The 24,173-nt window shown below is 50.4% G+C and overlaps 1 protein-coding gene across 6 annotated transcripts in view; it reads right to left on the bottom strand.

Moving 5' to 3' along the window:
• The window catches only part of DNAH1 (dynein axonemal heavy chain 1), a 69,999-nt gene extending 46,505 nt beyond the window's left edge, over positions 1–23,494 (bottom strand). For 4 of the 6 annotated variants that reach the window (XM_037530269.2, XM_037530299.2, XM_037530287.2 and 1 more), the window contains exons 1-13: positions 23,456–23,494; positions 19,579–19,956; positions 18,501–18,573; positions 17,188–17,362; positions 16,614–16,770; positions 15,460–15,592; positions 12,834–12,995; positions 12,031–12,283; positions 3,623–3,780; positions 2,571–2,782; positions 1,614–1,912; positions 977–1,127; positions 27–220 (exon numbers count right to left, since the gene is read on the bottom strand). In XM_037530269.2, the coding sequence (XP_037386166.1) occupies positions 27–220; positions 977–1,127; positions 1,614–1,912; positions 2,571–2,782; positions 3,623–3,780; positions 12,031–12,283; positions 12,834–12,995; positions 15,460–15,592; positions 16,614–16,770; positions 17,188–17,362; positions 18,501–18,573; positions 19,579–19,923 (2,312 nt within the window). In that variant the 5' untranslated portion in view covers positions 19,924–19,956; positions 23,456–23,494. The other 2 variants (XM_054694449.1, XM_037530282.2) reach the window with 2 other exon arrangements.
• Between the last annotated feature and the right edge of the window lie 679 nt (positions 23,495–24,173).

Genomic DNA, 24,173 nt, shown 5'->3' with positions numbered 1-24,173 from the left:
AACACATCAGATGTGCATGCACGCACTTGAGGAAGGTGGCAATGTCATTGTTGTTCAGCTCCAGGTACTTTCTGTACTTCTTGGCATAGGCCTGCAGGGGGATCATGGCCTTGCGCACAGCATTAGCGATGACAGCCCGCAGCTCCTCCACAAGAGGCTCGTGAAGCCCCACAGATTCCAGCAGGGGGTTGCCGCTGATAAAGATGTCTTCCATCACCAGCTGTGGAGCCAAGGGGAAGGAAGGGTGCATGATTGCTATGATTGTTGGTAGGATGAGCTGCCATTTTTGGTAAGTTCATTGATGATTATTCATTTGGGGGTTGGAGGTGTGATCCAACAACTGAGGGGGTGGCAGTGAGGCCAAGCGCAGACAGGGTGGGGTAGGGGAGAGGTTTGCTGTGGTCTCTTAGAGGGGACTATGGACTGAGACAGGGTTGGAAGCACCATGAGGCTCAATGTGGGGCAGGGTCTTCTACTACCTTGCCCAACCCAGCCCAAAGCTAAGGAAAGATACGGACTGACAGCTCTGACTGACCCCAAGGGAGACAAGAGGAGACTGGAGTGGGTTCTAAGGCCAGGAAGAGTGTGTGGTCCTGAGTGTAGAGGTCAGTATGTCATATCTTGAGGTGAAGAGAGAGGTCGGGAGCTCGGTGGGTCAAGGGTGGAATGTGGGTCAATCATAGCAGTGGCAGTAGTGGGTGAGTGACCATTTCCAATCACAGGCCTGGTGCTGGCAGCTATGTGATCTGTGGCTAAATTCCAAATCTAAGTCTACAACATGAGGCTATTCGCGTTCCCACATCAGAATGTAGTGAGGATCAGATGAGCTAATCAAGAACTGAAGGGCTAAGCACACAGCCAGCCAGGTGGGAGGCCTGGGATAAACCTGAACTGCCCCAAAACTCCAGGTAATACCCTAAGGCTCCAGGAGCCAGAGCAGAGGGCACCTACGTCTCTAGCTGCAGGGACATTGTACCTTCTCCAGCTGGGGCACCGCCTGAGTGGCCAGGATGCCCTTGTCAAAGAGGTTAAGCAGTGACGTCTCAAACTGCTCTGGCAGGGTGCTGTAGTGCACTCCTGTGCTGTCCAGCACCAAGTCCACAATGAAGAGGGGATTCTTCCGGGGCCTATGGGGGCAATGGTCAGGTTAACCATGGGCAGGGACTGAGAAGATCTATGCACAGCAAACCCACCCTCTGCCCCCCTGTCATCATAAGGGCACCAGGAAGAGGGAGGAACTCCATGTGATGGGCAACGCCTGTTTCTAATTATTCACTTAGTCAGTATCTGTCCTCTGTGAGAGAGGGGCTATGCCTCTCTTATTCCTCTAGCACTCTGCCTGGTTCATGGTAGTGCTCAGAGACCCTATTCTCTGCTGAGTAACTCAATGAGAGAACAAAGGTGACCAGAGCAACGCAAGCCCGAGATGGTAGAAGATCTCCCCCGCTCAGGGGGAAGCTGGGCCCTCCCCACTCTCCAGGGCCTGGCAGTGCTGGCTACCCCAAGCCTGGCCTCCCTGGTTTCCTCACTCATGACCATGCTGGCTATTGAGACCTGCAAAGGAATAGTCCTGCTGTCTACAGCCCCCCAACCCCGCCTCACAGCTGCCCCACCTGTAGGGACTGTTACTAAAGTCTTCACCCCAGACCATGTCATCTGGGCAGTCGAGCACACTGTAACAGGCATCATTGATGAAGTTGGAGAAGCTGGTTAGCGAGTCCTGCACCAGGAAGCGCAGTGTGTCCTGCAGCATGTACTTGATCAGCTCCATCAGCTTGCGCAGCTTCGACATGAGGTACACCTCCCAGTTGGTCTCGTAGAGGTTATACCAGCCCTTGCTCATGTCACGCAGGCTGCTGCGCATGGCCACCTTGAGCGTGCTGACCCAGGTGTCCTTGAGGAACATCTGCACCTAAGGGGGCCACAGGTGGCATCACAGGAGGCACCAGGGTGCTGGGGCAGCCTCATGACTGAGATGACCATGGAGGGATCCTCCCCTGACCCCAAAATACTGCCAAGCCCCACCAACCAACACCTTCATGAGGCCAGGGCCCCAGGCTGCTATGGGGAAGGGGGGTGGGGTGGGCAGCAGAATAGGACTTTCCCTTCAGCCAAGGGAGACACAGAGAATAGGCAGAGCAAGAGACAGAAATCCAGAATGGAAATGAGAGGTGAGGTGGGGGGTAATGGGAACTTACTCTCAGGTCTGCTGGAAGTTCTCCCATGAGGCTGCGCCTCTCCACCCTCACACCTTAACCTTCAGATAGATATGAGGGTTCATGGGACTCCTGCCCGCCTTAGACAAGCAGTTTATATCCCAGGGTTGAGATGGCTAATGACTGGAAAGGGGGCTCACCCTGGCTCTCCTTTTGTCTCCAAGCTGAGCCATCCCTTAGAACCCACCCCAGCCTCCTACAGGGCCTAGAAGGAGGCGAGGCTGGTTTGGAAGGCAGTAGCTGCAGCCTCACTGGTCAAGCAAGTCCTCTCCTTCTCCAGAGGCTCCTGGTCTGTGTCAAGGATGGTGGCCTCCCTTGCCTGCATGCCCCTCTGTGTCTTTGAGGCTCACACACCTGGGAGAAGGTTTGTGACTGGATCTGCTCAAACTCTTCCAGGCGGCTGTACTTGGACAGGCTTGAGTGGAATAGGGACATGGAGGTCACCTTGTTGCACTCGGCCCGCACCTTGCTGAGGGCCGTGATGACCTCTGGTCGTGTGAGCAGGGACACAAAGGTGAAGTCCTCCTTCTGCTCCAGGAAGGGGTACTTGGGGACTTCCACCAGCCCTGAGGGGATAGGACCAAAAGCCAGGTGAGGGACACTCCATGGGAGTGTCCAGAATGATGGATCCAGAACGATGTCGCAGAAAGGACACACTCCTGCCTCCAACAAAAGAGACACCCATGTCCCAAGACCCTTCCTTTCCCATGGACTGCCTGAGTAGCCCCAAAGCCCCACGGTGCGGTGCCATCTCTGGGCTGGGTAAACAAATCCCTCCAGGGCCCCTGGGTCACAGACCCCTTGAGAGGGTGAACTTCAGAGCCTCTCCCCATTCACCCCCACCCACTCTGCACACATGTGGGGCCTGCCCTGGAACATTAAGAAAAGAAGACAAAAAGACAACAAAGGCCCAGGGCCCTTGAGGTACCCAACATCCACACCACACCCTGACTTCCTGGGAACGTGACAGAAGTGGAAATTGGGTCCAGGAACCAATATTGGCGGAGCTGAGGAGCCCAAAGCAGGGAGGCTTGGGGGGGCCCAGTGTCCCACTCTGAGACTTGGTCCGCACATGTCAAACAGGCAATAACACCAGCCTCCTCTTGCTACTGGAGGAAGAAAAGGCTGTCTCTCCCTGGGCCAGATAATCAGAGCCCTTTTCACCCACTGCTGAACAATGCTTTCCTAGAACATCTTTACCCTGCTACTCAGACTCATATTTTTGAAGAGCTCTGTTCTACCCTCCCACCCACTCCCCGAGCTCTCCAGGCAATTAGTTGAAAGGGGATGAAAGCTGGGGCCAGGACAGGTGTAGGTAAGTGTGGGGTCAGATACCTACAGTGGCAGAGACGTTCTAGAGGCAGGAGGTGAACGGGGCTATAGGCCTCTTTGTCCAACCCCCTCACCTTGTTTGGGCACCTTCTCCTCCTCCTCCTTAGGCAGGGTCACATAGAAGAATGTGTCAGGCTTAGAGGTGACAATTTGGTCAAAGTTGATCTTGTTCATGCTGCGCTCGTAGTCCAGGTTCACTTCTCTGGAGAGACTGCTGAGGTGCTCCAGAACCCTGCCCACGGGAAGGGAAAAGGGGATTTAGGGGGCTCCACAATCCTTGCCAACCCTGAACTGTGAGCCAGCTGGAGCCCAGGCTCTGCTCTCACATGGACCTGGGGACATGAGCTTGGGGCTCCCCCTCTGAATTCCTGAGCACACCTCCCACAGTTGCCCACTCACTAACCTCCATCACGCCTCTTTCATGCCACCCCCGCCCCCGCTGTATCAGTCCCTGAGTCTCCCCATTTTGCTTCCTACGTCTCAGTGTCATCCTAGTGTAGGCCACCCTCCCTGCCTGGGGGCCTCAGTTCCACTCCTGCCCATTCTGATCCGCTCAGATCTGGTCATGTTCTTTTCTTGTTTAAATTCCATTCTAGGGTCCCCTAGGTCCTAGAGTAAAGGCAAACCTTTTGAGACCCAAGAGTCTCCTCTAGCTGCTTCTACCCTACAGCCCCCACCTCCTATCAGGCCACTTCCCTGTTCCCACCCAGTTCCAGCCATGGGCAGCCACTGATTTCTCAAAGGCACTGAGCTCTCACCCCAAAGCCTTGGCATAGACTGTCCTTTGCGGTGGCCACACTGATCCATCCAGTCCCTACTTTTGTGTGAGCAGCCCAGGCTCCTCACTTCTAAACTGGACTCTGAGATACAGAACCACCGGGTCTGGAGGGAGCTTGCACACCATCCCCACCCTCCTCAAACACGCAGACCCTGAAGGCATTTTGTTCATTTATTCATTCACTCACTCACTGAGCACACCTGTGCTAGGCCCCTGGCTGGGATCCTCCTTGCCTTGTGGATCATACTCTTCCTACTTTATCTTTTCTGTCCTTTTTACCTCCGTTTACTTCCAATGCTCCTGAAAAGGCTACAAAAGTTCTGGGCATTGTACCCTGAGGAAATCTCAAATGCCTGCAGTCTTCTCTCACATCAGGGCAGGGGGGCATTGTAGAGAATTTCACTGACAGGGGACTGGCCTCATCTTCAACAGGTTCTCAACCAGGCCTAGAAATCCACTCTCATCCCTCTGCCCTGCCCCTCCCAAAGTCTCCCTTATCTCAGTAAGTACCCAGAACCTGGAGTGAGCCTCACTGCCTCACTGCCCTCTTTTGGATGTGTACTTGGCTTGTTCAAAGTATAAGCAGGTCTCACTGGCTCCATCTCCAAAGAAACCCCAACTAAATATACTTCTTTCCTGCTCCTCAGCCATGAGCCTCGCCCCAGCCACCAGCATTGTCTCCAGCCTGGGTGACAGCATGAGTGTCCTCACTGGCCTCCCTGCCTCCACTCTGGCCCCCTTGTGGTCCATTCTCCATTTGGCATGGAGGGAAAGAAGAAATATCTTTAACATGTCAAAGGGGAACTGTGTCCACTGCTCAGAGTCCTCTGCTGGCTTACCACAAGCAGGAGGCCTGTGATGTACTTTATCACATCCCACGTGACATGGCCCAGCCTCTCTCTCCATCTCCCCAGCCACTGCAGCCCTCTCTTGAGTTACATTAGCACCCTTCTTGTCCGCAACACCCCCAAGCTTGTCCCTACCTCTCAACTTGGGCACATTTGTTCCCTCAACCAAAGTCCTCTTTATCTCTTACTTTTTTCGACCTCAGCTCAAAGTTATCACCCCTATAAGACCTTCCCTGACCATCTCATGTATAAAGTTCCTTCAAGACACCTCTGTTTCCTTTTCGTGGTCTGTGGTCACAGTAGCCCAGTCACAGAACTTTCTCACTGTCTATCTTCCTGGCAAGACTAAGGCCCCTGAGGGAATGAGGGAGTCCTTTGTTGGGTGTGTCCCCCATGCCTAGTACAAGGCGGATACTTACCACACATGCCTGCTTAATGTCCATTTCTTCCTAATTGCACCTCACTTTTGCCCCAGAATTCACTCCTTTATCACTTGACTTTGGGGAAGGCCAGAGAGCTTCTGCTCCAGGGACACCCCAACTAGTTGTCTAAGCCCATGATAGTGGAAGTAGCTGGTTCAGGAGTGGGGAACTGACCCAGGTATGATCAATGGCTGATGCAGATATAAAAACAAGCCCTCTTGTTACATCGCGCTCAGGACAAATTCTGTGGTATCATTTATGAGCCAGAGTTCCCCATGGTATCAGTGACTGGACTTTTCCTCCAGACCACATCTGCATAGCTGCTTCTTGTATAATTTCCTGCTTCCTTCCGTCCTTTTTTTAAAAAAAGATATTTATTTATTCATACAAGAACTGGGGTATAGGCCAGAGGTATGGCGGGTGAGAGAATTCACCAGAGATAGAGTGGGAAGCAGAACAGGCAGAATGAGTGAAGTACACTGCTGAGGGGAGCAGCAGGTGAGACAGGAGAGGTCTGCTGCGCCATGTGGGTTGCTCCCTGGCCAGCGAGGGATCGAACTCATGCTGCAGTGGCTGTGGATAGCTGCATAGGTTGTGTTTTCACCCCTTCTGCCACTAGGGAGGCCCATTCCTTCCATCCTTTATAGGGTTCTCCTGAGAGGAATTCATCAGTAAATCAAGACTACTTCTCAGGAGCACAATCTCTGGCCAGACTCGAATCCTAGACCTCAAGCTTTTGAAAGTACTATTGCCATTTTGCCCAGACAGAGCTCTGATGTCAAGCCTGGGACATCCTACATTATATTTCTTGTTACAGGTAAAGTAGTACAGTTCCCAGCTGTCTAAACCAAGGGTTTATGAGCCTAGTATGAGCCCAGTATCTTTGCTATGGTACAAGTTACTGCCAAAAATATTCCGCATGATACAAAACTTGAGAAATGCAACTCTGGACAAGCAGAGTAATGACATCAATTTGACTCCCCCAGGCCACTGCTCCCCTCAGCAGTGTATTTTAGTCAGTCTGCCTGTTCTGCTCCCCACTCTGTCTCTGGTGAATCCTCTCACCACCACCCCCCCCACCCCGCCCGCTGCCCGGCACCTCTGGCCTATACCCAGTTCTTGTATGCACAAATAAATAAATCTTTAAAAAAAAAAAAAAAAGAAAAGCAAGAACTACAAATAACACTACCAAGGCCCACACTTTCAGCATAACTAGAATGAAGAGAATGCCAAACCTCACATTATCTTTAAGTAGAAAATAAACATCAATTCCAAGTGAGCTGTCACTCATACTCCTGCTTAAGCCTTCATGGAGAACAAGGGCAGTCTGAGAAAAACTGCACAGAAGAGGGAATAGAGGTAGCCCTAAGATTGATCCAAAGTCCTGCCAGAAAATCTAGGGCCTCCCTGGTGGCGCAAGGGGTTAAGGCGCAACCTATGAAGCTATCTGCAGCCTCTGCAGCACGAGTTCGATACCCAGGCAGGGAGCAACCCACATGGCACAGCAGATTTCTCCTGACTTTCCTGCTGCTCCCTCAGTAGTGTATTTCAGTAGATCCACCTGTTCTGCTCCCCGCTCTGTCTCTGAATCCTCTCACCCCCCACACCTCTGGCCTGTACTCCAGTTCTTATGTGCATAAATAAATAAATAAATCTGAAAGAGAGAGAGAGAGAGGAAGGAAGGAAGGAAGGAAGGAAGGAAGGAAGGCAGGCAGTCCACTTCAATTGCAAAAACACTGAACAGATTTGGACTCATGCACTCAAGGTAGCTATCATTGAAAATCATGCCTTATGAGGGTAGAAGGTATAAGGAAAGGAGTCCTTTAGAGACTGGAGGGTGAGAGGAAAAGACGCAAAAGTAAAAAGCAGGGTCCTGCAAGATAAGAGAGAACAAAAACCTGGAGAACACACAACCCCTGGCCTCAATACACACACACACACACACACACACACACACACACACACACACCCCGTCAAAACAAAAACCTCAACGACAGTTTGCCACACTAACGGAAGAGGGCGCCCTTGAACCAGGAATGTTGTAATAATCCCAAATCCAAAAGATGACTAGGTAAACGTAAACAACGTTAGTATAAAGCTACTATGAGAAAGAGAACATGTTAACTGATGAAAATTTTCATCTACCCTCACACCGCCTCTCCCAAGAAGAACCAAACACAAAGAAAACTAATACAGTTCAAACTGAACTAAATAGTCTCATGCAAAAGAACACCTTGAATAAGAAATTCAAAACTAAAACATAGAAGCAGGAAAACAAGAAGAAGAAAAGGTACTTAATTGAGTTCTGGGTAGAAAATGGAAGAAACAAAATTATCTCAGGAAGAAAGACTGTTACAAGGTGCCCATGGAAGAACAGAGTCAAATTTTAAAAAATGAATATAACCAAGAGCATGAAAATTAGAAAAAGAACTAATAAGGGTCATCAAATGGTTAAATCAGAAATAAGCAAAGAAAAAGCAAGACAGACATATGAAATCTCTGATGAAGAGAAGTAAAAACAATGGAACATAACTAATATTTAAATCTGTAACAGAGATTTCCAGAAATAAAAGACATCTGACTCATGTTTTGCAAAGGTCCATTGTGTACTTGGAAAAATCAATCCAGAATGATCAACTTTGAGACATAAATTAGTGAAATTATTCAATTTCAAAGACTGAAAAAAATCCCCAAGGCCTCCAAAACAACTTACAAGGGAAAGAGAGTTAGATTGCCAGCAGACTTCTCAAAAGCAACATACAAAACAAGGCAACAAGGTATTTTCAAAACTCTCAAGGAATAAAAGTGTGAGTCCCTTTACAGAAATCTAACAGAAAAGAAACTTTATCCAGTAATCGGATGACAGGGTTCAGGACACACTACCTCAAATATGGTGTCTTGGCATTTCAATTTTGAGAAAGACTCTCTGACCTTCCCATGAAACAGATCATAAGACACTATTGTGGCCTCCCTATATCTGGAGGAAAGGGACATTCTTAGCTCCAAAATGGAGGGAACCCAGAGGAATCTAAATAGAAGCCTTACTAAATCCCCCATGTTTACTCCTTTTACTACCTTTAGCTCATATCCTTTGTTCTATCACATTTTACCATAACTCTTCACTCTCCAAACCTAGCATAAAAGTGACCAGGTTTACCCACTTTTTTAAGTCTTCACTTGCTTCTGAAGTCTCTGTCACATAAAAGTTAATTTGTATGCTATTCTCTTGTTAATCTATGTTTTGTTACAGATCCCTAGCCAAGAAACTACAAGGATAAAAGGAAGACAGATTTTAAATTCCTTCAATACAAGATGATAGGGGAAATTGATATTTTTCATACATAGGCTTCCTCTGCTACCTGAAAGTAAAGCATTCCTATGAAACCTCTCATTAAGTAGAAAGGTATAAAGTAGTCAGTAATTTATATGGAAATTTTTTTGAGAATTCTCAGGCCCAAAAAATAATCTACCAACCATACCAAATAACACAAAGCCTAAAATCACGGTAACATACAGAGAAATGATGTGCTACATACAGTACAGGAAAGAGCTTGGTTGTGCCATTCTGGCTACTTTAGTTGTGCTTTCTATAATGGCTGCTGCAAAACAAACACTGAATGTTATTTGCACATTATGTCTTCTGTCTGAAAAGTCAAAATCCTTATCAATTTTGACTTTTTCTTTGAGATAATGAAAAATGATACAGCAGGCCTTCAAATAATGTCCTTTAGCTTGACGTTTTGTTTTATGTTCATGAGGGGAAAAAAATCCTAACCCAAGTTGAATGTGATAACATTATTTGAGGACCTGCTTTCACTATACATTATTTTTCTTAAAGTCACAATTTCTAAGAACCTAACAAAGATGTTAAGTGAGCCCTTGCTGTACTAATGTAGATCTTTTATAAAGTCAAAGTGGAAAAATTCAAACTTTCAAAAGTAGGGGATATACTTTTATTTATTTGTAGATTTAAGATAACAAAGATAGAGATGATAGCAAAAAAAAAACCATCATATTAAAATATTAGCTAGAAAAAAAGCAATGAAAAACAGGAGGAAAATGGAATGAGGAGAGTAGAGTAAGATAAAGGAAATAGAAAGGAGCAAAAGGATACCATTTACAACTGACAAAGCAGATATTAAAAGGTCAAACAGGAAAGCAAGGAATTAAGGGAACTTTATAAAAGCTCTAAATAAAAAGAAAAAAATTAAAATAAAGTTACAAACCGTCCCAAATAAAAAAAAATTTGAGAAGAAAAAGAAGAAAGAAAATATATCATATGGAGAAACACAAGTATTATTGTACAATAATACTCAAAAATAATTATAACATGAAATAAGGACAGAATTAAGATCAAATAATCAGCCATATCAATAAATGTGAATGGGCCTGATTCACTTATTACAGGAAAAATATTTTTAATTTAACCCACAATGCAATAAGACTAGAAATTATTAACAAAAATTTTTAGCCAGGCCTGCCCACATGGAAAATTCTTGAAACCTTATATCAAACAACTCTTTAGTGAAATAGGAACCACAAACTAAATTTTTGCATTAAAATAAGAAATACTGTGTATCAACCTGTGGAATATTTTTAAGGCAGTCACCAGAAAAAAGTTCAAAGACATACATTTATCAATAAGAATGTAAATGGGTAAATTAAATTCCTAAAGACACACACGCACTCACATATATGCACATACAAACTATAAACATAACAATTTAAGCCAAAAGAAGGGACAAGAAAGGATATAATAAAAGTGAAAGTAGAAATAAGGTAGATGTAGTCAAGTTAATAAATCTAAATCCTAGATATTTGTTAACAAACCAACAGTGATAAACAACTTAAAGCAAAAAAAAAAAAAAATTAAAAAGAAGCAAACTCTAGAAAATAAAAGTGACAAGGGGAAGTTAAAAAAAATTGTATACAAAATTCCACACAAATATATGTTCAAATCTAGATAGCATAATTTCCTAGAGAAAAAAAGTGTGCCAAAGTTGACCCCATTAAAAAGAATTGGAAAAGAATAGGTAAAATTATCTCTATTTATCTCTATTTACAGATACTGTATACTTAGAAAGCCCCAGAGAATCAATGATAAAATATTTTATTTATTTATATGTACGAGCACTGGGTACAGTCAGAAGCCCAGGAGGGTGAGAGAATTCACCAGAGCCCGAGCGGGGAGCAGAGCAGGCAGACTGACGAAGTATACTGCTGAGGGGAGCAGCAGGCGGCAGGAGAGGTCTGCGCGCCATGTAGGACCCTCGCCTGATGGCCGGGGATCGAACCGGCGCTGCAGAAGCTGCGGGCAGCCTTGCAACCCAGCGCTCAACCACTGCGCCACCAGGGGAGGCCCTGTATCCCAGCTCTTGTATGCATAAATAAATAAATCTTAAATAAATCTTAATTATTTATACAAGCACTGTGTACAGTCAGAAGCGCGGGAGGGTGAGAGAATTCACCAGAGCCAGAGCGGGGAACAGAACAGGCAGATGGACTGAAATACACTGCTGAGGGGAGCAGTGGGTGTGGCAGGAGAGGTCTGCACGCCATGTGGGATCCTCGCCCGTGGCCAGGGATCAAACTGGCGCTACAGAGGCTGCAGGCAGCTTCGCAGTCCAGCGCTCAACCGCTGCGCCACCAGGGGAGGCCCTATAAAACTCTGAAGAGAATATATAGGGGGAAAGCTTCATGACACTGAATTTGGCAATGCTGAGCTCATGGCTTCTAAATACCACTCCCCACCAAAAAGACACAAGGCTCTTTGGAGAAATAGCTGATTTAGGGCTGGGTCTGGGAAATTACAAGATAGTCCGAAACTTCTTGCTGTGCTAGAAAGTGCTAGAAAGGGGCCTCCCCGGTGGCGCAGCGGTTGAGAACTGGGTTGCGAAGCTGCCCGCAGCCTATGCAGCGCCGGTTCGATCCCCGGCTGCTCCCCGGCCACCAGAGGAGGGTCCCGTATGGCGCGCAGACCTCTCCTGCCGCCCGCTGCTCCCCTCAGCAGTGTACTTCGGTCCTTCTGCCTGCTCTGCTCCCCGCTCTGGCTCTGGTGAATTCTCTCACCCTCCCGCGCTTCTGACTGTACCCAGTGCTTGTATAAATAAATAAATAAATCTAAAAAAAAAAAAAAAAAAAAGAAAGTGCTAGAAAGACCCAAGAATCAGCATGAGAAGACGCCCCCTGGCCAAACTTGGGAAAATTTGAGCACCAAAATAAAAAAGATGGTAGTTACAGATTTTAACCCTTGAAATCAAACAAGAATCCATGACTCTGGTTGGGCCTCAAGAAATCCACAATGCAATGGGCAAGACAACCCCCAGCAGATGGGCACAGAGGGAGCAACACTCTGCCAGGGAACACTAATCTCCCATCAGGTGGCTTAGAGGAAGTGATATGCAGGCATGGAGAAGGGTCTGGAAGGGACTCACGAGGGTCCTTTGCGCATCCTAGGTGTGCTCATGGCCCACTGCTTGATTTTGCTTAGGCTTTGCTCACTGATGACGCGCTGGCCCTCAGAGGGCATGCAGTCCAAATACAGGTTGTACAGCAGCAGGGCTTCCGTGTTCTTGCGCAAGGCATGAGCCTCAACCACACGCTGAGTGAATACACGTGGGTCTTCGGCACAGAACAGAAGCTGGATCCGTGGCACCCAGTACTGGCAGAGCAGGAGGGGCGGCCTTCCTGGGGGAGGGAGGGAGAATGGAACAGGAGTCGGGCTGTCTGGGAAGGAGCACTGGGTTCCAGTCTGGCTTTGCCACTGAGGCACTGTGCCCTGAGCAAGTGGTTTCCCTTCCCTGACCCACTGTCACATCTATAAAACTCTGCCCACCTCACAGGTTGTCATGGATTGATGTGACAGTGCTTTGTAAACTTGAAGAGCTGTGCACAGACAAGGAATCATATAGGGGTGGCTGTTAAACACCAAATCCTCAAGGCCACACCCAGAGCAGACACCATTAATCCATAGGCCTTGGACTTGTCAACATCACCCTGAAACTAGCATAACTGCTCAGAGCTGGCATATCAACTAATCACCATTTGCCCTTCCTGGGATCTCTGAGTGATGCATCCTCTGGTTCTCTCTGGTAAGGGGCTAGCAGCTGCAGGGCGGTTGAACGAGGGAGAGTTCAGACCAGAGTCAACTGCGCTCAGGTTGCGTTAGGCCTCTATCACAGACTTAGCCTGAACTGGGAGTCTGACAGGGAGGAATGGGGGAGCAGAGACCTTGTACCTTCAGCAGTGATCCCTCCATTCAGGATGGGCTTTCCCATCTCATCTCGCACCAAGCCATTCTCATCTGTCTTATGCACGAGGTAAAGCTTCTTCTCCTTATCATAGTCCAGGACACCGACATTACACCATGCATAATTCAGCTTCTGACTCTTGGGGTCCTCTGAAACAGGAGGGGAACCCACCAGTGCTCCCTGCACAGGGTTTCGGGTGTACGCAGCAGATGCTGGTTCTCAGAGGTCACTAATATAACCTCTTTCCCACCAGGATGACTTCCTCTGGCCTAGCAGAGTGTGGGACCTCTGTGTCCCTGCTGAGTTGGCCTCTAAGGCGCCCCTACGAACAGGAGAAGCTGGGAGGACCGAGCCTCTCAGCCCCTGTGCTCTGCATGATCCAACTGGGACAGAGAGACACAGCCCAGGAGGGCTAAGACAGGATGCAGGAAAGCTCCAGACAGACCTGTCGAGGACCCTGTTGTGAAGTCATTATGGCTGAGCTGGACCTCTTCAAGGTGAATAAGAGTGAAGCCCTCCACTTAGGCTGCACAAGGCAGGGCAGTTGAACTCCTGGCCCTCACATCTTGCCCTGCCAAGACCTTGTCATGGGCCTCTGGGCCTGCTGGGTAAGGAAGGGCCTGACACCCACTCGCTGGACTGAAAGTGTGCACCTACTTCTCCAGCTCACCTCCTGCCACTACCCCCATTTCTCTCCATTTTTCACAACGATGTCTAGCTATTCCAGGGACTTTCAAGCCTCTGGGCCTTTGCATTGGTCAGGCCCTCTGCCCAGAACTGTCTTCACACAGGTCAACCCATTGCTGGTTTGTTCCCTTCTCAAATGACTTCTCCTTGGAGAAGCATCTGCCTAAAAGAACTCCTTTGCCCCAGTGCTCTCTGGCCTATTACCCTATCACCTGAACCTAACATTGTGCTCTGGTTCTTCACACTAGTGTCAGCTCCCCAAGGAGTAGGTGGGTTTGTCTTGTCGTGGTCACAGCTGTGTCCCTGTACCTGAAACAGAAACTGGGACATAGTAGATGCTGAATAAACTTTTACATAAGGAAGATGGTGGATTCTGCAGATCAGGCTGAGGAAGGAAAAAAGGACAGAATTCTTTTTTTTTTTTTTTCTGTGGGACCCTCGCCGGCGGCCGGGGAACAAACTGGCGCTGCAGAGGCTGCAGGCAGCCTCACAGCCCAGCGCTCAACCGCTGCGCCACCAGGGGAGGCCCAAAAGGACAGAATTCTGAAGAAACTCCCACGAGTGTGGACGCTTGATGAATGAATAAATGAGCTTGCTGTCCAGCTCTGGGTTTCAGTTTTGCTTTCCCCTTCCTTGTCCAGTTTCCTTTTTGAAAATATTGACTTTGTCTTGACTCAATTTAGAGGAAAATATTTCACAAGGAGCCCCCAGCAGAAAACCAGAGCTCCCTGCCATAAATGATCCCTGCCAGCCCAGCCCTTCCTTGAGTGCCACTGCAAGGCCAGGGCCTGCCTGAAAGGGTATAAGCAGCAGCACTTTGGAAAGGCTGGTATTTGGTGCATTTAAAGATAACGCACCCCCAAACCTTTGGGTTTTATCACCAGGAATTGGAGATCTGGGAGCAATTGAATTAAATTATTTTTGTAATTAAGTCCAAAATAAAGGGAACATTCTAAGCTTCTTGTCTTGTTTGGAGAAATTAATTCCCACATTAACAGGCTTTTAAATTGAAACATAAACTTACAACCTCCTCAGTGGACCCACTGTGGGCCCCCTGGCAGCTGAGCAGTCTTACAGCCAGCATCCTACCCACTCTCTGCTTGGGGATCGGTGGGGGGGGGGTGTCCACCATGGATCAGGGAGCATAGACACCCTCAGCCTTGTGCAGGGGAACAGCCAGTCACCTCCAACATCCAATGTACTGACTCAAGCTTCCCTAGGATACCTGCAGAGACCAACATGCAAGCCAAGGTGGCTGTAGAAGCTCAGGCCAGCCCTGTTGCTGAAAGCAGCAAACTAGAGAGAGCCTCATGGCCCCCAGAGCAGACCTAGGGTAAAGGGACACTGTGTAGACACAGACAAGGCCAAGAAGTGGCAAAAATGAGCAGCATCAGTGTAGGTCTGTGTATGTTGGTGACAGTGTATATGTGTATATTTGTGCACTGAGTGCATGAGTGCACCTGTATGTGTGTTTGTGAATATGTGTGCTTACAAGAAAGCAAATGTGTATGTGTGTGTTGTCCATGCAGAGGTGAAAGGCGAGAAGCCACAGTCATAGCTGGAACATGGTGATTTATGAATGTGGGGATGGAAGGTCTTGAATCGTGCCTCCTTAGATTAGAACCTCTCCAATAAACATGCAGTCTTTATTACAAATATGTCAAAAAATCTCTTTTTAAGACTAGATGCCTTTCAGCTACCCCTTCCCCAGTCCTCCTACCAATGCATTCCTGGTCCCTGCATTTTCTGCCTCTGAGTGGCTGCCCCTTGACCTGGATCCCAGTTGGGAGGTCTCAAAAGATGGGGAAGCCTCATCTCCCATGGCTTCCAGGCCCAGGACAGCCCAGGAGTCCATGGCAGAACTGCCGCTGGGACAGGAGAAGACAGACCAGGATCTTGCCCTTTACCCAGGCTGGCCCTGCTCACCATGCCCCAGAAAGTCATCGGTGGGCAGCAGGGCTTTTCCAGGAACAGGTTTCCTGTCCTGAGACCCTGGCTCCAAGCCCAAGTTGATCCACTCACTGGGGGTCCGGCAGTCAAACTCCTCATTGTCGAACACCTGAAAGAAAGCAGTAGCTGTCGGGCCTCCCCGGTGGCGCAGCGGTTGAGCGCTGGGTTGCGAAGCTGCCCGCAGCCTCTGCAGCACCGGTTCGATCCCTGGCTGCGCTTCTGACTGTACCCAGTGCTTATATGCATGTATGTATAAATCAATCAATCAATCAACCAATAAATAAATCTTTAAAAAAGAAAGCAGTAGCTGTCAAGGAGATGACTCAGACCGAGTGGGCTGGGCATGCCAGAGGGCGGGGATGCCTAAGTAGGCAGGGATTAGGAGCCAGGGACCTGAGCTCCAGCTCTGCTGTTCACGATCTGTCAATTCTGGATCTCTTTCCAGTCAAGCCACCCCGACGGTCAAGCAGAAGGGTATCTGGGGACTCAGAGCAGGACACGGCTCTCCCTCCCACTGCCCATGATCACCAGGCCTGAGGAAAGAGGTAGCCTTTGGACTTTCCCGAATATCCCACCCAGTCTTGGAACTGGGGTCTCAGTGCTGTCAGGAGCCCACACTTAGTGGGGTGATATGTATCTGGAGTCTGCTTCTCAGGGACCACCAGGTAAGAGACACTCAAGGTCATGGAGAGGAAGGGCGGGGAGGTGGGAGAGAGACACAGCCATGCTCCTTCTGTCTCCTCCCTAGACTCAGCTTCCCCATCGGTACCCCAAAGGGGCTACAATGATGCCCACCCTCATCAGTGCATCCAGAAGCAGTGGTCCAGGAGACCTGTACATACTCCACAATCCCACTGGGCTGCTTCTCGGTAGCTGTGGGGGGGTGGTACAGGGGCTGCCCAGGCTCCCAGGGAAGAAGCAAACATCAGCACCCCAAGACACCTGGGACCCCTCTTGCCCCAGCCCAGGAAGTGAGAGACCCCTAAGGTGGGCTCTGATTAAAGAGTTGTCCTATCTGATAAGTGAGCACTTGTGATTGCCATGGGGGTATCTTTTTGGGTCTGACTCCTCCACCATAGTCCTGCACCCCTACCCCCCGACCATCAGGCCTGGGTGCAAGCTGGGCTCACCTTCAGTGGGAGATAGATGGGGAAGAGAGGGTCAAGGCCCTGTTCAATGGTCTGGGGGTGTTGGAGATCTGGGTGCCTGGGCATGAGCTTGTTGGAGTCGATGCCTTCTCTGGCTAGCAACTGTTCAATGTCCAGGCTCAGATACAGCCGCTTCCTCCTAGCAGGAGAGCCAGGAGCCATCAGCACAACTCTGCTTTGGTGAGGGGATCCATGGCTGTCCAAGAGGGCCCAGAGGTCTCAGGAGTAGGGTGTAGCCCGGGTCTCCCTCCTGGATTCTCTGGGCCTCCGGGACACATCAGGAAGTATTTGGTGGCTGGGGTTGCTGTCTGAGCCCCCAATCCTCTTCAGTCCTGCCTGGCGTTTGGGTCAATGACACCCTCCCCAATTCCATAGCAAGGAAAGCAATTTGTTCCTATTAAGGCATCAAATGGCTAGGAAATTCACCATCACTACATACAGACCAACTTCAGTAGTCTGCTGTGAGGTGGTGCCTAGCCAGGTGCTGTCCCTCACCCAAGTGGGGTGCACACCGTCTCTCAGAAAACAAGCCCTCCCATAGCCCACTTGGCCATACCTCTCAATCTCAATCTTTCGGGGGCACTGGCCTGGCAGCACCAGGAAGGGCACCTGCACCTTGGGCTCATAGGCCTGCACTGGAAAGTCAGTTTGGGTGAGCAACTGGGTGGTGGGTCCAATGTGCTGCTGCTCCAGAAGCTCCTCAAAGTCTTCGGGAACTTCAAAGGTTCTGACTGTAGGCAGAGGCAGGAGCTTCAGGGGCTCTGGCCAGAGCCCTGCAACCCCACGACAGAGCATGGGGCAGGACTCCAACATGCGTGCTTTGGAACACTGGATGCTGGAGCTTGCCAGTGGCTGGGGAGAAGTCAGATGCGGGAGAGCAAAGGGCTGGGCGAGGGCCCCCAGCAGTCTGTTTTGGCTCTGCTCTCCCTGCCCAGAGGTAGCATACTCAACCATTTCTCTCCAGGCCACTGTGACCCAGCACCAGCGTCCAATGCCCAAGACAGGTGCTGAGCCAAACTACCCAAGAGGATACAACTGGACAGGAAGGTGAAGAAGTGGTTCTCCCTGCACATCTGAGATGGTTGCCTCCCACCCCAACCCCAAGCCCCCCCACACCCCAAGCATCAGTCAGAAGCCAGTCACTCCCTGGGACCATCTGCAGACTCAAGGCCTCTTGGATACCTTCGGAAAAGGGGTCATCACTACCTGGGCCCTGTGGGACCCTTAAGGCACAAAATGGCCACCCCTACATAGACAACCAGGAGAGACAGAGGTCTCCATTCCAGTGTTGGTGGAGAGACCGATGGGTGACCATTTCAGTTTGCCCAGGACCAAGGGGTTTCCCAGGGGTGTTAATTGGAAAGAAAAGTCCCAGGCACACCGAGGCCATATAGATGGGGAACGGGGTGCAGAAATATGCTTCAGGAGATGAAGCACAGGGCTTAGGAGAGCTCAGTGATGGTCCCTCCAAGGCTCAGCAGAGGCCACCAGCCTGCCTTGCCAGAGCGGCCAGTTGTTCAAGGGAGCCCACAGTGCAAAAAGGCCTGGCCAAGAAGGTAGTTTTCAGACCCCTAATCACCTGCTTTTGACTTGTGGGTCCATGATACCAGCCCCAGTCCAGGGCTCAGCCCTGCACATCAGGGGCCAAAAAGGAGTCTCAGCGAAGCAAGCAAAGCCTGCTGCTGGATCCATATGGCCTGAGCAGCCTCGCCAGCCTGTGAGTTGGGCCGTTGCAAAGCACCTCATCTCTTGTTATCCCCACTTTACAGTTGGGAAAACTGAGACCCTCAGCCAGGAAGAGACACTCTCCCTGAGGCTAGAGGCCCTGCTGTAAATGTAACTACCCCCCCCTACCCTTGTGGTACTCACCTTTTGGGGTGAACTTGTTGAGGTCAGCCTGCCTTAGGAGATCCTGGTTCACGAAGGGGCCACGGCATACTTCCTAAAATCAAACCCAGAGGGACTGAAAACATCTTTTGGCCCCCAAGGTTAGTTGTCTCTTTCAAGGCCACCAGGAAGCACCCAGGGGCATGGCAGGGGTAGAGGCCACAGTGGCAAAAGTGGTAGCCACTTGGGCTACATCTCCCCCACTCTGGCCCTACGCAACTTCCTGCTCACTTTGAGAACACTCCGGGTGTGTGTACAGGGGCTGAGCCCCAAGACAGAGATGCCAAAAGGGTGGCAGGTGTCTCGGTACACACCTCCCTTCCCAAGGACCAGTCTGGATACAAGTAGCAACTATGAGTCCCCTCCCTCCCTCCCCCTCCCTCTCTCTCTCTCTCTCTCTCTCTCTCTCTCTCTCTCTCTCTCTCTCTCTCTCTCTCTCTCGGCCCCTCCTAGGTGGCTTCTTGAGGGGTTCTAGGAACTCTCCTCCTGTCATCCAATTTTCACCACCTCCCCCCCCGCCCCGGCCCCAAGCCTCCCTCTCTCCCTTCATATTCTACCCTCCTCTCCACATGGGATATAACCTCTGTCAGGGACCCCAAGTTTTTGTTGCTTCTATGCCCACTAATTACCTGAAACAACCCTCCCTTCAAGCTCCTATCTTGCCCAGCAAATGCATCCCCATCTCTGAGAATTTAACAGCATGCCACTTCATCTAAGGGCCCCTTCCCCAACTAGAGCTTAGAGAGGGACTCCCCCACCAAAGCCACTGCCCACAAAAGGAACATAGATGTCCTGTCCTCACTGTCTCATTGTGCAGTCCAGGGCCTGCCACACAGCAGGTGCTCAGTAAAGAGGTGTTGAATCAATGGGCAGGCAGATAGATGAGCACATCGGTAGGTGGGAGTATAGATGGATGGACAAATTACAGGCAGGCAGATGGACAGATAGATGGATAAATAAATGAACGGGCTGATGGAGAGATGGATGGGTGGATGGAAGGATGGGCAAATGGGACCCAGAAGCGGGGCTCAGCTTGGTAGGGGACAGCCATCACACTCACCCCAAGTCGACTCAAAGATCCAGGGCTGAGGATGTCCGAGTAGAACCCACGCTGCTTCATCAGAGGATACTTCTTATCATTGTCTGTCAGGGGCAACTTCCGGGGCTGCCCCAGGTCTGAGAGATTGGATATGTCAGGGGTGACGGGTAAAAGTGAGGGTCTGGGGCCAGGGCTTGGAGGAAGCTTCTCCAACTCAAAATCTGCCCCGAGAAAGCTCTTCAGATTATGCTCTTGGCCTATCTGAGTCCTCCTCAGACTGCACGCTTGGTCTACAAGAGAACTGCTACACTCTGGGCCTCGGGGGTCCCTTTCTGGGCTGTCGCCTTCTCGTTTAGGCTGCTCCATGTTGTTCTCAGGGCGATGCCCCAGTCAGAACTCCTAGGAGAAAATAATGATGTCACTGGGCCCTTGTCAGACTCTGCTCAGCCCCCAGGGGCACCACAATATGGGAGTGCCTAGTCTGCCACCCCACAACCAGCCTCAGGCCCCCATGCATGGGTAACAGAAGAGGAAGTAGGGAGAGAAGGAGGGGTCTCCTCCTAAAATAGACAGGAGGGTACAATCAGGAGACAGCGGGGCCTTCTTGGATGCTGCATATAAAAAATGAGCTCCAGGGTCAGGGACTGAGCGCAGGGAGTCTGGGAAATTCTACAGATGCCCCCAACCCTGGTGTATCTTTCTGCACTTGCCTACCTCTCTCCCCGACTCCCACCCCATAGGGAGCAAAGCCTGGCTTCTCACCAGGGGAGACAAGGAGGCCCCTCTTTGTTTTTAACAAAAATGACTTTCAGCCAGAGACAACCCCAATGCCCCAGCCCAATCCTGCCTACAGGCTTGCTTCTCCCATTGTGGGGGATGAAATCCCACTACCATCTGTGAGCACTGGATCCTGCCTCCCCCTGCCATGCCTGTTCCAAATCACACCCCAGGAGCCTCCCTGGGAGGACCCAACCCGCCCCTGGCCCACAGATCCCACTACCAGCAACAGGATGATATTCACCCACCTTGGCTCTCGGTCAGCCCAGTTCAGGAAATACACACCCCCATGTCCCCAAAAGGAGCAACAGATGCACCCCTGGCTTGCATGTGCATGTACCATCCCGAGGACAAGAGTTTGTAGTTTTTATTGCGGGGTGAGCAAGTCCTTGCCAAGCCACTGTTGCTTTTGGCTACCTCAAAATGCAACAGCAGGTAAATCCCATATCAGAGGATTGCAATAAATTGGACAAGGGATGGGGCAGAGGAGGTTTTCATTTAATGCTGGCTCAAAAAATTAAAATTTGCAAAGGTAGGGGTATCTTAAGAAAAGGAAACAGATCTGATCCAAGCAACACCCCTTCCCTGCCAGTTCCATCCCCCAATTCTCCTTCCCCTCTTCCCCAACACACTGGGTCAAAGCAGCCAGGTGCTTGCAGCCCAGGCCACTCTTGGCTGTGTGTTTTGTGCTCCATTGTCCACTGTCTCTGGCTGGTACAGGTCTCTTGTTGGAATCTGGCCTGGACAGACCTGAAGAGAGGGGTGGGTGCTCGGGCTGTCTGGAGTAAAGCTGTCCAGCAGCACTGAGGCAGCCTGCAGCTGCACCCATTTTTAACAAGGGGCGGCTGAGTTGGCAAGACCACTTGAGAGACCATGAAGGTCAGATGGGGCTCTGGCAGGAAGCTCCAGACTCTCAGCACAAGGTCGACCAGCTCTTAGTCCGCCAGTTACAGCCCACCAGAACTCTGCCCCCTGTGTCTGCTCTTTGGTGGTCTCCCAGAACAGATGCTGAAAACAGTGCTGAGTCTGCCCACCCATCTGAGTTATCAGCCCTGCCTAGAGTGCCCTCAAGGGCAGAGGACCCACCGTGGCTCAGCCCCATGATGGCTGCAAACCCAGATGTCTGCCTCATTTTTGAACAAAAGCACCAAAGAGACAGAGCAGGCTGTGGAGAGGACAGGGTGCTGGATCCACCAGAGAACATTCCATTTCCTGGTTTCTCCAGTGAAAAGGCTTGGTTGCTTTGTCAGAAATAACAGAGTGGAAATGTTTGGGTTTCTGGGGGCAAAAGGAGTCTGAGGTGGGTGGATCTGCTGCCCCTGTGAGCTGTTTCCGCATGGCCATGTGTGGTTGGCGGTGGGGGAAATGCATCCCAGCCTGGCCCAAGAAGTAAAGAGAGTGAGTGAGCTGCAAACTCCGAATCCTGTTTCTCCCCATCCCTCAGCCCTTCATAAGCATCGATGCCCTGCCCCCTGGCCCAGGTTCACTGTGCCTGCACATCTCCGGGGCGCACCAGGCCTGTAGAGGACACAGAGACAAAAACACCTCTGCTTCCTGTTACAGCCCCATGTGTGATGACAGCCTGTATACATGGGAACAACTGTGACTGGCAAGAGGGAGGGGACATGGTTCCCAGCAAGGCCTCCACCAGTCACTTTGGGCACTCCTACTCATTTGTGTGATATGGCAAAGGCGGCCCCAGCAGGCACTGTGTTAAGAATGGGGGATGTGTCATGTAAACTCTGAGGTGAGAACTGAGACTGCCCTCATTTCTCAGAGGCGGGGAAAACAAGGCTCAGAGAAGTTAAGTGACCTGGCCAAGGTCACACAGCTACCTAGATGCAAAAGAGGAATTTGAACCCAGGTTATTCTTTCCATCCATCAGATCAGGTCACCTGGGAACCCTATTGGTTTGAGGTAGAAACTGCAGGTTGGACTCACTGATATTCAACTCTAAGGGATCCAACCAGTCATCAGGCACTGGTCTGGGTGGACAAAGATGAACAAGGGTATTTGATCATCACAACAGATACCACCACCAACACCCCCCCCCCACACACACACACACAAAAGTCTAGAGAAATCAAAAAACTTGCAACGGGGACAAAGTCAAGAACTGGAAGAACCAGAATAGAAAGTCTTTCCCTCTAGCTGACCCAAAGGTCCATGTCCCAAGCACCATAACAGCGGTTCACAAATTGTATCAAAGAACCCTGAGCTCCTGCAAAGTAAATGCCTGTGGGGGGAGAGGGATCTGGACAGGAGGGCTTCTAAGCCACCCACTGCTGGTTCAGTAAGGAGCCTGCACCTTTATCTGTTTCATGTAACAGGGTTCTGTGTAAGGTCTCATTTGGCAAATGGACTTGTGGCTTAAGAGATTTGGAAATCGCTGTCCTTGTCGGCAATAACTGCCACAGGCAGGGGCTCTCTCCACCTTTTTTGTGCACTCACCTGATGTGACCCCCTCTGTGTTCCCATGGCTGCCTGATGCTCCTCCCTCCAGTGAACAGCTCCCCTTATTTTATGTGCACATCTGTCTCCCTTGCCACCTGGGCATGAGGGCTGCAAATGCAGGAAACTTCTAGAAACACTCATCTCTGGAACATCAGGACTGGCGCCAGACGCTGCACACGGTGGGTGACTAGAAAATGTTTGTGAAATGACTGTGTGGTTGAATGGATGGAATGAGGAAAGGAAGTGATCTCTGTAACAACTCCAAGACCGAGGTGCAGTGGCATTCTACCACTTTACAGATGGGAGCACTGAGGACTGTGGCTGAGGAGAACTAGACCAAGCTCCTTCCCAGCATGGGCTTCCACAGGAGGCAGCAGGGACTACATTCCAGCATGGCGGAGGAAGGGGGGGCGATGGAAAGGGGGGCGATGGAGGGGGGGAGCGCCAAAATAAAAAAGTCTGGTAAGCCAGGACCCAGCTGCAAAGTCGTTTGAAAGTGCCCCGCCCTGCCTTTCCACAGACCAAGGCTCAGGGAGGCACCCAGACTCCTCCTGGGCAGAGATGTGGGCTGGAAAAGGCATCCTCTTTCCTGCCACTCGCTCTCAGTGCCTTACCAAGGTTCCCCTTCCTTCGCTCGCTCATAATCCCCTCGGTCCCACCAACCTACCGGTTCCACCTGGCAGTGTGGGGTCCGGCGACCGGTCTCTAGGAAGGGACGCTAAGCCAGTTGCTAAGGGGCGGGCCCATCCGGTAACGCCGGGATGGGGCTTCCGCCCGCGCAACTCCCCGGACCTGCAAGGACGCCCCTCCCCCTATCCCCCTCTCGGTGCCGGGACGTGGTTCCTCCCTTTCTGGATTTGTTTTCCCCCTTCAACCCGGGCCTGGGCCTGGGGCGCTCCCTGTGCACCACCTCCCCTCCGAGAACGTGTTCCCTTCCCTAGAGTACTTCTGGAGTAGGGACAAAACAGCCCAATGCCGTTTGGAAGGTCTGAATATTGGTTTGGGGGAGGGGGAAGCTATGCAAATAATTTGGGGACACAGCTACAAGATGTATGGGTCCCTCACTGCTGAAAGGGTCCATTTTGACCTTTTGGAGGCTCAGTTTACACAGCCTCACCCAGGCAAGGGCTGCAACTCCACCTCAGCCTCCTAGGGTATGCAGTGGGTGCACCTGCCCCCCCTCCCTGTCTCAAGCACCCCTTTACTCCCACAATCTGGCATGGGTTCAGGCTTTGATCTCCAGACTGTCCTGGATATTGAGTTAGTGTTAATTTTCTCAGATGTGATCATGGTATTGTGGTGAAGTAGGAGTCTTAGCTGATGTGGACTGAAGGGGGTTGTCTGATGCTGTGACTTCCTCTCAAATGGGTCAGTAAAACTTACAT

Source organism: Talpa occidentalis, unplaced genomic scaffold, assembly GCF_014898055.3.
Source record: "Talpa occidentalis isolate TD23 unplaced genomic scaffold, MPIMG_talOcc4v2.1 talOcc4.10, whole genome shotgun sequence".
Taxonomy (NCBI): domain Eukaryota; kingdom Metazoa; phylum Chordata; class Mammalia; order Eulipotyphla; family Talpidae; genus Talpa; species Talpa occidentalis.
This window is presented reverse-complemented; position numbering and strand designations above follow the sequence as displayed.